This window comes from Centropristis striata, chromosome 14 (genome assembly GCF_030273125.1).
Source record: "Centropristis striata isolate RG_2023a ecotype Rhode Island chromosome 14, C.striata_1.0, whole genome shotgun sequence".
In the NCBI taxonomy this organism is placed as follows: Eukaryota; Metazoa; Chordata; class Actinopteri; order Perciformes; family Serranidae; genus Centropristis; species Centropristis striata.
Genome location: NC_081530.1, coordinates 34,348,203 through 34,359,930, shown reverse-complemented (window position 1 = coordinate 34,359,930; position 11,728 = coordinate 34,348,203). Strand labels below are relative to the sequence as shown.

Below are 11,728 nucleotides of genomic sequence, written 5' to 3'. Positions count from 1 at the left end.
TTGGAGTCACGAAAAAAAGGCAAAATAACGAGAAAATAATCAAAATAACAAGAAAAAGGTTAAGGCACGAGAAAAAGTCAAACTAACAAGAAAATAGTCAAAATAATAAAAAAAAGTTTAAGTCACGAGAAAAAAGTAAAAATGAAAAAAACAAGTTGAAATCATACATAAAAAGTCTAAATGAGGAGAAAAAAGTCGAAGTCACAAAAAAAAGGGTCAAAATAACGAGAAAATAGTCAAAATAATCAAAAAAGTTTAAGGCACGAGAAAAAGTCAAAATAACAAGAAAATAGTCAAAATAATGAAAAAAAGTTTAAGTCACGAGAAAAAAGTAAAAATGAAAAAAACAAGTTGAAATCATACATAAAAAGTCCAAATGAGGAGGAAAAAAAGTTGAAATCACGATATAAAGTCAAAATAAGGAAAACGTCTTTCTCAGTTTCTCAGTTTCTCAGTGCTGACGTGTAGCTCATCTAACCGCCTTGCTTAACTTGGACTTTGACTCTTTGTTTGTCTTTGACTCACTCTGCTTCCTGGTACACAACAGTCCTCACAGAGGCGGATGTGCGCTCTACTTCCTTGATGACAACTAACACCTTTAGAGCTCTGATCTCTGCCTGTTTTGACGATTTTGCTGCTCAGATGTCGGTAAGTGAACAGGCGTTCAGTATGCATAGTTCACAGCTCCTTCCTGTCATTTAAAGGTGGAACCTGTAGATGCAAAAAGGGTGAATGCTCTCGGTCATCACTTTGTGGTTGTAAAGTTTCATAAGGCTGTTATTATCCCTGAGGGAGCGCTGTCGTTGAGGCGGAACTCATGAGCTCAGTCCTCCTCCTGCTGCTGGTCTGTTTTCAGCCTCTCTCTGTCCGCAGAAAAGGGTGAAAATGTGCGGGGTGCAGCTGCTGCGGGTGTCGGTCCATGAGCGGATGAGCGCCGCCGCTGAAGACGTCCTGCTGCGGGTGGAAACAGGAGAAGAAGCGGCGCTGAGAGCGCTGCTCACCGAGCGGCTAACGGCGGCTGCGGAGGAGATCGTCGGTCTGTTGGAGGAAACCGTGGCGGAGTACGAAGACAGAGTGGAGCGGTCAGAGCGGGAGATCTGCCGCCAGAGGAGGCTGCTCGAAGCCGTGCTGAAGCCCCAAGTCCGGCTGCACAGAGCAGGTCAGTCCCGGAGCAACACGGAGACATGCTAATGGTGGCTAACAGCTAAGTTTACACTCCACGGAAACATTTACTGGAGATTAGAGTCCACAGTCTGAGACACGCTGGAGGACACTGCACCACCGGACACACACATGTCAACATAATGCGATTTAAAGGCGTATTCAACAACAAATACTTTGTTAGCATAACAACTGACACAAAGCAGCGCCCGCAAAGCCTCATGGGAGCTGTAGTTTTTACTTCTAGTTAACGTTGAGCTCTAACCAGGCTGTGTAACTCACGAAAATGGCCCAATATATGTGCTGAAATAAATTGAAACATAAAACATATTAATATAGTGTAACTTAGTTTTGTTATGGTAGCTCTTAGTCGAGCTTTGTCAGATATTATTCATTACACAAGTGTTTTAATGTGAAGGATAGACCGGAAGTAGTGTGTTGTTGGTCCGGTGGCGTTTTGACTGTTGTTGTGAGAGCAGAGCAGCAGCAGAGCTGTGAAGAGGAATAAAAGTGAGACTTTTCCTGTTGAAGACAGCTATTCATGTCCGTTTATTATTTTATTATCCATCTTGTATAGGCGCCCTTATACTCGGTTACAATAGTATTTGTTGTTGTATGTATTTGTTGTAAATGTAAAATTAGCCCGCTAAGCTAGCTATCAATGTTGCTAGATACTTAACATAATACAGGGCTGTATAGTGCTTTTTTTTAAGTAAAATGCATCCATCTTGTGCACATTGAGAGCAAACACCTCACATAACATTTAGGAAAAAAATGTCCATAAAAGCCTGATTTTGGTGGCCTCTTGCACATTCTAATGCCACTTTTCCATCATATACTCTGATCTTAATCATTGTATATTTCACTTAAGTCTTGTAAAGGAGAATCGTTTTCTTTTAAATATTTTAACAGTCTTCTTGTAACTTCTCTGGAGGACTCTGTTTACACTGTCCTTATTTAGAAAGCTGCATGTTTTTAGCAACAGGAAGTAATTCAGACCGTCAGTCACAGTTTAGCAATTTGTGATTAAAACAACTTTAATTGCTAATGTTGACGTTGAAAATCTTTAAAGAAAAACACTTGACGGCCAGGTAGATTCAAATTACAGCCTTGTGCGGGATTTATTGTAGGTATCAAAAACAGATACAGAGGCCAAAGGTGACAGACAATTCCAATCATCAGAACAACTCTGAGGTGTCTCTTTTACTTCACAGGTTCGTGCGTCATTATTTCCGTGTAACTAAAGTTCAATCACCTATAATTTCCTGTTATGTTCCACTTTTGATATAAGAGCACACTTGGGAGGTCAGATTCCTATTATAATGTTATCGTGTCAACCAGAGCATCCGCTTCGGATATGCTAAGCTGACTTGTCTAATGAGTTTTCCCTTTCCAATGAAAATGAAATTCTACCTTACCAGTTACCAGTTCATGCATTAACTGCTTATACTACAAATACATTTTCAACTGATTTCTACTGCAATGTTAGCTAATGTTAACTCACAGCCACTGAACGGCGTATGTAACAGTGTGTTTGGATCACCTCTGACAGCCCGAACAGGTTACAATTTAGTTTGGCGCCTGCACACGCACAGGGAGAGATCATGTGGGGGTGGGAATGATACAGACAGATTTGAGGCACATTTCTCTATCATGCTGGAATTGTGAATTGATAAGTGGAGAAGTGGTGTGAGCAGCTCGGTAAATTCAAGTGCTTGTGTGAATGCACGTGCATGTCTCAGAGGAGGACCGAGAGGTTGGGATCGGGGGAAGTGTGAGTGCAAGTGTGAAATAATTTATATATTTATTATTGTATAACACCGATCCAACCAAATAATGGCCATCTGTGTTTCAGATTTACATTCAGCTGTCCAGTACGTGATCATCGTCAAAAAGGAGCCAGAGGAGCAGAGCTGCAGTCAGAACCAGGAGGAGCCAGAGCCCCCACACATTAAAGAGGAACAGGAGGAACCTCGGACCAGTCAGCAGGGAGAGCAGCTTCAGGGGCTGGAGGAGGCTGATATCACCAAGGTTACATCCACTCCTGTTTCTGTGAAGAATGAAGAAGATGAAGAGAAACCTCAGTCCTCACAGCTTCATCAAACACAAACTGAACAGATGGAAACAGAAGCTGATGGAGAGGACTGTGGAGGACCAGAACCAGACAGGAACTCTGATCCAGATCCACATTTACAACCTGATACTGGTGACGAGCCTGCAGACTCTTCTGAACCTAAGACTGATGACAGTGGTGATTGGAAGGAGACCGGAGATTCCAGATTTAGTGCTGGTGAGAAACGATTTAGATGCTCTGAGTGTGGGAAAAGATTTGGCAAGAAGTACCATCTGAACAGACACATGAGTGTTCACACAGTGAAAACTCTCAACTGCTCATTTTGTAAGGAATCTTTTTCACATAGGAAGATTCTGTGTCAACACATGAAAACCCACAAAGGAGAGAAACATTTCAGCTGCTCAGTGTGTAATGAAGCTTTCAGTCGAAGTTGGAATCTAAATCGACACATGTTAACCCACACAGAGGAGAAACCTTTCAGCTGCTCTGTTTGTAAGAAATCTTTCACACAGAGTGCATATTTAAAGTCACACATGAAAGGCCACAAAGGAGAGAAACCTTTCAACTGCTCAGTTTGTGGTAAAGGGTTCATCAATCGTTGGGATCTGAAGAACCATATGAGAGTTCACACAGGAGAGAAACCTTTCAGTTGCTCAGTTTGTATGAAATCTTTCAAAAGGATTTCACATTTAAAGGTACACATGAGAGTCCACACAGGAGAGAAACCTTTCAGCTGCTCAGTTTGTCAGAAATATTTCATAGAGGGGGGAGCTTTAAAGACGCACATGAGAGTTCACACAAGAGAGAAACCTTTCAGTTGCTCAGTTTGTCAGAAGTCTTTTGCAGAGAGGGGAACTTTAAAGAAGCACGAGAGTTTACACAGGTGAGAAACCTTTCAGCTTCTCAGTTTGTAGTGAAGGTTTCAAAAAATGTGTCTATGTATATATAAAATATGTTTTTTTATGAAACGTCTCAAAATGACAAACAGGCATTATCTTTATTGAACACAACCAACAACAATTCCAAGCAGCATATTTAGATGAGACAAGAAAATAAAAATAAATTAAATGCAATTTATAGTAAAAGCAAACATACCAAAGAATATTTATTTTTAATAGTGTTCCTCTTTTTCAATCTTCTTTAAGGATTGAAGAAGATTTTCAAGTCATTTTTAAATTCCTAATAAAGTAACTTTTAATAAATCTATATTTGTGTACATGGAATTTTCCCACAGTCAAAATATATAACATTACTTTGCTTTCCATGATGTGATATAATATTAATTTACTTTTTGTTCAAAAATTGATATTTTAATGAAAATATTTGATTGTCGAAGCGTTACAATTACATTATTCATTATGACATGTTAATCTCAGGTTCATATCTGCTCTATATCCTCTGTTAGCACATTCTGGTGCCTTGTTTTTAAAAATTCTATGCAAATAAATGTTGTTTGTGTGAGAAAGTGTCCCTTCTTCCGTTTGTTGTAAGAGGATTGGCTTTGTCATGTTCTCAGAACATATACCCACACAGTATCTAAAATGACTGTTCTGTAAAATATGGCTTTAATTCTTCGCTATACTATTAATCTGTATCATGTTTACTTGCATATGAAACGCTGTATATTTCCCCCAAAACAATGTTATCACATTATGTTTTATGGTTTTTAATGATTTGCTGGTGTTTGTTTTAAACTGCCGGTTTACAGCTGATATAGTAATAATGCTGCAACATTAATAAATGTGCAAAGACTAGAGTAGTCAAAATACTTTCTGAATGCACTGTAAACTCGCCATTTTTCCTCTTTATTTCACAGTGAGAGATATTGAGTGAAAGATGAGTCATTAAATTTTTAATGTTCAATAAAAATCTCCATGTTAATGAAAGAGATGGCAAGCTGGAATTGTGGCACTTGTTATTCACTTTTTTATGTTGCAATGCTGAACAAATAAATAAAACATACATTTTCAGGTCATTATACTTAAATGTTGTTTAAGTCTCACCTTAAAAAATAAAGTTCCCTAAGCTTTAAAAAAAAAAAAAAAAAAGCATATTTACATTGTACTGTACTGATTTTTGTAAATGTGTGAAAATGTGTATCTCTAAAAATGTTTTAATATCACCTTGCCAATTTATCTCAATGGAAATTGTTGACCAGCAGTTTAAGTACAAAAGCACAAAGAGTTTAAATATAAAGAGTGTAAATTTATCAAAATATAAATTCATAAGGTGCAAAAACCAACAAAAACACTTTGGTCATAAGCATCGCAGCACAAATATTTCTCCCTTTAATGATTAAATTCCAGAGGATGGCCAGTCGACGTTTCTTTTGAAAGTGTCCCACCAAGTTTCAGTTGAACCGGATGTTGTTCTTCTAGCAATATGGCGTCTAGCGTTCGTAGTAACAGCTTCTTTTTCCTTTTGTCCTGGTTCGTCAAAGTCTCTGTATGTCCGGATAAACCTGTCTGTTTTTCTGGATGTTTTACCTCTGACTCATCTCTCGGTAGACTAATGTAGAAACATATTCAAGTTAGCTTAGCATGCTAGCTGGTTAGCACTGCGGCGCTAGTCAGAGTGACTGTTTGATGGAGAGAAAACTGTGTTTCTGACGGAGTTTGTGTGGAGAAAAAGTTGGTGTCACTGTGTGAAAAATGTCTAAAGTCCAAACGGTGAGAGCGCTGGTGGAGCAGCGACTGACTGCGGCTGCTGAAGAGATATTTGGGCTGTTTGAAAGAACGATAGCAGAGTACGAGGAGCAACTTTGTCGTTCAAGGGAGAAAAACGAGCGACAACAGAAACTACTGGACGCTGTTTTCAACCGTCAGCTTCACTCACACAGAGCAGGTTAGTTACTTTACTTCAGTTACACAGAGCAGGTTAGTTACTTTACTTCAGTTACACAGAGCAGGTTAGTTACTTTACTTCAGTTACACAGAGCAGGTCAGTTACTTTACTTCAGTTACACAGAGCAGGTCAGTTACTTTACTTCAGTTACACAGAGCAGGTTAGTTACTTTACTTCAGTTACACAGAGCAGGTTAGTTACATTACTTCAGTCACGACAACAGAAACTACTGGACGCTGTTTTCAACCCTCAGATTCAGCAACACAGAGCAGGTTAGTTTATTTAATAGTCAGGATTTGTGTGTGTAACGGACAGAAGTACTGCCACTATGTTTTATTGTTCCTTTAGGTTTGCAGAAACAACTACTATTAATGATCACACAGCTCAACTTTTAATAGCAGTGCGGCTGCAACCTGTGATCATCTGCTGCACTAGAGAAGGAATTTTAATTTTTTAGTAAACTAGCTTTAGAAAATTAAATATATTGTGCATATATATATATATATATATATATAATAAGAATTTCTGATTATTTTCAGCAGTCTGGTTTGTCTGTTTAATGGCTTGCAACCACAGACATCTCCGTCCAGCTTCAAAAGGTGTCTTTGACAAAGTAATCGATCAGTTTTTCCATGCACCACCATGTTGTGAACAGTGAGATGCATCATGGCAGCCCTACTTTAGATGTTGTAAGAGCCTCTGTGTGTGTTTACCCTTCTCTGCAGACGTCCAGCAGCTGCTGGTGGTTAAAGAGGAGGTTCCCTCTGAGCAGCAGGAGAGAAGCTCCACTCTAGACCAGGAGGACCCAGAGCCCCCACACATTAAAGAGGAACAGGAGGAGAAACCTCAGTCCTCACATCAAACACAAACTGAAGAATTGAAAACAGAAGCTGGTGGAGAGGACTGTGAAGGACCACAACCAGACAGGAACTCTGATCCAGATCCACATTCACAACCTGATACAAGTCAACAGCCGGGAGACTCTTCTGAACCTGAGACTGATGACAGTGCTGATTGGAAGGAGACCGAAGAACATCAGTCAGGTTTAAACTGTTTGAAAAAAGATGGCGGCTCCGTCAGGGATTCAAGATTTAGGGCTGGTGAAAAACAATTTAGCCATCTGAAGAGACAGATGAGAGGACACACAGGAGAGAGACCTTTCAGCTGCTCATTGTGTAATAAATCTTTTACACTTAGGGGGACTTTAAAGCTACACATGAGTTGCCACACAGGAGAGAAACCTTTCAGCTGCTCAGTGTGTGGTAAAAGTTTCAGTAGGAGTGGTTATCTGAGGAAACACATGAAAGTTCACACAGGAGAGAAACCTTTCACATGTTCAGTGTGTGGTAAAGGTTCCGGGAATAGTAGGGATCTGAAGCATCACATGAGAGTTCACTCAGGAGAGAAACCTTTCAGCTGCTCAGTTTGTGAGAAATCTTTCAAACAGATAACACATTTGAACGTACACATGAGATACCACACAGGCGAGAGACCTTTCAGCTGCTCAGTTTGTAAGAAATCTTTCACACAGTTGCAACATTTAAAGGGACACATGAGACACCACACAGGAGAGAAACCTTTCAGCTGCTCAGTTTGTGAGAAATCTTACACATATATAAAAAATTTAAAGGTACACATGAGACTGCACACAGGAGAGAAACCTTTCAGCTGCTCAGCCTCCAGTCAGCAGCCCACAGGAAAAGATGCAAAACAGAAGCTGATAGAGAGGACTGTGGAAGACCAGAAGCGGCCAAGAACTCCGATCCAGATGGACTAGATACTAATTAAAATACTCGAGATTCTTCTGAAGCTGAGACGGATGACAGTGGTGATTGGAAGTATTTTAGCAAAACTCAGTCTAGTTGATTCTAGACATGTAACAATTACAACAGTATTCTTTTTAACACCAAAACAAAATAAATACATTCTTTGTGTACAAAAGTTGCCTGGAAGTTGTTGAATTTGACCTTAGTTTCAGTGTTTCTGTTTCATCATCCCCTTAATGTCGCGTTGGCATGTTAATCTCAGGCTCATATCTGCTCTATGTCCTCTGTTAGCACGTTCTGGTGCCTTGTTTTTAAATCTTGTGAATGATTGGTGGTTTAATTGGTGGTTTAATGAAATGCTGTTTTTTTCCCTTTGTTTCAGTCTAGGGCACAATGATATTGGCCTTTGGAATGTTTGCATTATTGTTTTAGTTAATTAGGAACAAAAGAACCACGACATGTTAGAAAATATTATAAACCACAATAATACAAGGAATATGAAGAATACTTTTATCCGAGAGTTACGGAATGAATATACGTTTGTTTTGCAAGGAGAGAATTAGTTCAGTAGGCTACACTATATAATGGGAGGTAAAGGGGCAAACTTAATTATAATTTCATTACTGTATGTAACATTGTAGCTACAGTTACAGTAGTTACTGTATGTAACATTGTAAATATAGTTACTATAGAGTTACTGTATGTAACATTGTAGATATAGTTACAGTAGAGTTACTGTGTGTATCTTTGTAGCTACAGTTACAGTAGAGTTACTGTATGTATCATTGTAGCTACAGTTACAGTAGAGTTACGTATGTAACATTGTACCAACAGTTTGAATTGAAGACCAACCGAGCTGCTGCATTCTGGATGAGTTGAAGGGGTCGGATGTCATTGGCAGGCAGATGACAAGCACCTGGACCAGGACCTGAGCTGCCTTCTGAGTGAGAAGTACTGATTGGAAAATGTGTTTTGTTAGCCTGTTTATCAAACGATAATAGGCCTTAAAATAGTTTATTTTTGAACTGGGCAAAAATGAAATATATTTGAATGTATCCTTTATCATGGGAAGGTTTAAGATCTAAATCCACTTCATGATTATTATGTTTAAATGTCAGTTTTCAGTGTAACTAAGTGTGCTGTGTGTGAAGCGAGATAATGAGAAGATATACTGGGTATGTTGAACTCGCTTTGCAGTACAGGGTTCTGGAAACATTAACATGGCAGCTGTTATTGACTTTTTTTTAATGTTTCAATGCTGAGAAAAGACTTGTTGAAATGTTGTTACCTCTAAGAGTTTAAGCATTAAGGCTCACCTTAAAAATAAAGTTCCCTCAGCTTTAAAAGCATATTTACATTGTACTGTACACATTTTTGTAAATGTGTGAAAATATGTATCTAAAAATGTTTTTATATCACTTTGCCAATTTATCCCGATGGAAATCGTCGAGCAGCAGTTTAAGCAGAAAAGCACAAAGAGTTTAAATATAAAGAGTGTACATTTAACAAAATATAATGAGGTCATAAGGAGCAAAAACCAACAAAAACACTTTAGTCATAAGCGTGTCAACACAAAAATTTCTCCCTTTAATGATTAAATTCCGGAGGAAGGCCGATCGACGTTTATTTTGAAAGTATCCCACCAAGTTTCAGTTGAACCGGATGTTGTTCTTCTAGCAATATGGCGTCTAGCGTTCGTAGTAACAGCTTCTTTTTGTGTAAGAAAGTTTGTGTTCTGATTCGTCAAAGTCTCCGTATGTCCGGATAAACCTGTCTGACTGGACTCTGTGCTGTTCACCGTCTTTTTCTGGATGTTTTTCCTCTGACTCATCTCTCGGTAGACTAACGTAGAAACATATTCAAGTTAGCTTAGCATGCTAGCTGGTTAGCACCACAGCGCTAGTCAGAGTGACTGTTTGATGGAGAGAAAACTGTGTTTCTGACGGAGTTTGTGTGGAGAAAAAGTTGGTGTCACTGTGTGAAAAATGTCTAAAGTCCAAACGGTGAGAGCGCTGGTGGAGCAGCGACTGACTGCGGCTGCTGAAGAGATATTTGGGCTGTTTGAAAGAACGATAGCAGAGTACGAGGAGCAACTTTGTCGTTCAAAAGAGAAGAACGAGCGACAACAGAAACTACTGGACGCTGTTTTGAGCCCTCAGATTCAGCTTCACAGAGCAGGTTAGTTACTTTACTTCAGTGACACAGCATAGATTTTTTTAAGTTAAGCCATGGTTCCTGTTGATATACCCAAAGCATTTCGGAAACTGTATTTTCAACAATCTGTGTCAAACAAAGATGAATACACAGACTGTTTTTTTTCCTCAAAGTGTGTTTCTGTGTATCCTGCAGACATCCAGCAGCTGTCAGTGAGTGAAGAGGAGGTTCCCTCTGAGCAGCAGGAGAGGAGCTGCAGTCTGGACCAAGACCAGGAGGAGCCAGAGCCCCCACACATTAAAGAGGAACAGGAGGAACCTTGGAGCAGTCAGCAGGGAGAGCAGCTTCAGGGGCTGGAGGAGGCTGATATCACCAAGTTCACATTCACTCCTGTCCCTGTAAAGAGTGAAGAAGATGAAGAGAAACCTCAGTCCTCACAGCTTCATCAAACACAAACTGAACAATTGAAAACAGAAGCTGATGGAGAGGACTGTGGAGAACCAGAATCAGACAGGAACTCTTATCCAGGTCCATATTTACAACATGATACTGATGACAGTGCTGATTGGGAGGAGATCAGAGAACTTCAGTCAGGTTTAAAGTGTTTGAAAAAAGATGACTGCTCTGTCGGAGATTTCAGATTTAGGGCTGATGAGAACCGATTTAGCTGCTCTGAGTGTGGGAAAAGTTTTGGCTCCATGCACCGTCTGAAGAGACACATGGTTTCTCATACAGGGGAGAAACCTTTCAGCTGCTCAGTTTGTCAGAAATCTTTTTCACAGAGGTCTGGTTTAAAGTCACACATGATACTCCACACAGGGGAGAAGCCGTTCAGCTGCTCAGTTTGTCAGAAATGTTTTTCACAAAGGTCTGGTTTAAAGTCACACATGAGACTCCACACAGGGGAGAAGCCTTTCAGATGTCCAGTGTGTGGTAAAGGTTGCAGTAATAGTGGGGATCTGAAGAAACACATCAGAATTCACACAGGAGAGAAACCTTTCAGCTGCTCAGTGTGTGGTAAATGTTTCAGTAATAGTGGGGATCTGAAGAAACACATCAGAATTCACACAGGAGAGAAACCTTTCAGCTGCTTAGTATGCGGTAAAGGTTTCATCACTAGTGGGGCTCTGAAGAAACATCTCAGAGTTCATACAAGAGAGAAACCTTTCAGTTGCCATATTTGTGGCAAAAGATTTGCCTGGAATTCACGAGTCAAAGCACATAAATGTGCTGGCCGGTCGTCCTCAAAGTTTCATCAAACTGAGGAGAACAAAGAGTCAGAGCCTCCAGTCAGCAGTCCACAGGAAGAGATGCAAACAGAATTTGATGGAGAGGACTGTGGAAGACCAGAAGCAGCCAGGAACTCAGATCCAGATGAACCAGATACTGATGAGAAGACTGGAGATTCTCCTGAACCTGAGACTGATTACAGGGGTGACTGGAAGTAAACTAGCAAAACTCAGTCTGCTGTAAATTCTTAGTACAGGAAAGTCCGCAATCTTTAAATAAAAAAATTAATCTTTAAAAAGAAACACAAGCTTATTTGCATAGTACTGTACTAATTTTCTGCAAATGTGTGAAAATATGTATCTCTTAACATGTTTGTAGATCACCCTGCATGTTAAAAAGTTATTTATTTATTTTGATGGAAATTGTTAAGCAGCAGTTTAAGCCCAAAAGCACAATAAGTTTAAATATAAAGAGTGTACATTTGACAAAATATAAATCC

General features: G+C 39.6%; 1 protein-coding gene across 1 annotated transcript; it reads left to right on the top strand.

The window, feature by feature from the left end:
* The first annotated feature begins 451 nt into the window (after positions 1–451).
* LOC131984410 (oocyte zinc finger protein XlCOF7.1-like) lies at positions 452–11,621 on the top strand. Its single transcript, XM_059349240.1, has 7 exons — positions 452–648; positions 874–1,159; positions 3,017–4,118; positions 5,970–6,079; positions 6,805–7,853; positions 9,831–10,023; positions 10,195–11,621. Exons 1-7 carry the CDS (start codon positions 583–585, stop codon positions 11,445–11,447), a joined length of 4,059 nt encoding a protein of 1,352 aa, XP_059205223.1. The 5' UTR covers positions 452–582; the 3' UTR covers positions 11,448–11,621.
* Positions 11,622–11,728: the final 107 nt, after the last annotated feature.

Coding starts and splice junctions, on each gene's coding strand:
- LOC131984410 (XM_059349240.1), top strand. CDS start 583: ATGACAACTAACACCTTTAGAGCTCTGATCTCTGCCTGTTTTGACGAT. Junction 1,160..3,016: donor AGTCCGGCTGCACAGAGCAG/GTCAGTCCCGGA, acceptor TCTGTGTTTCAG/ATTTACATTCAGCTGTCCAG. Junction 10,024..10,194: donor GATTCAGCTTCACAGAGCAG/GTTAGTTACTTT, acceptor TGTATCCTGCAG/ACATCCAGCAGCTGTCAGTG.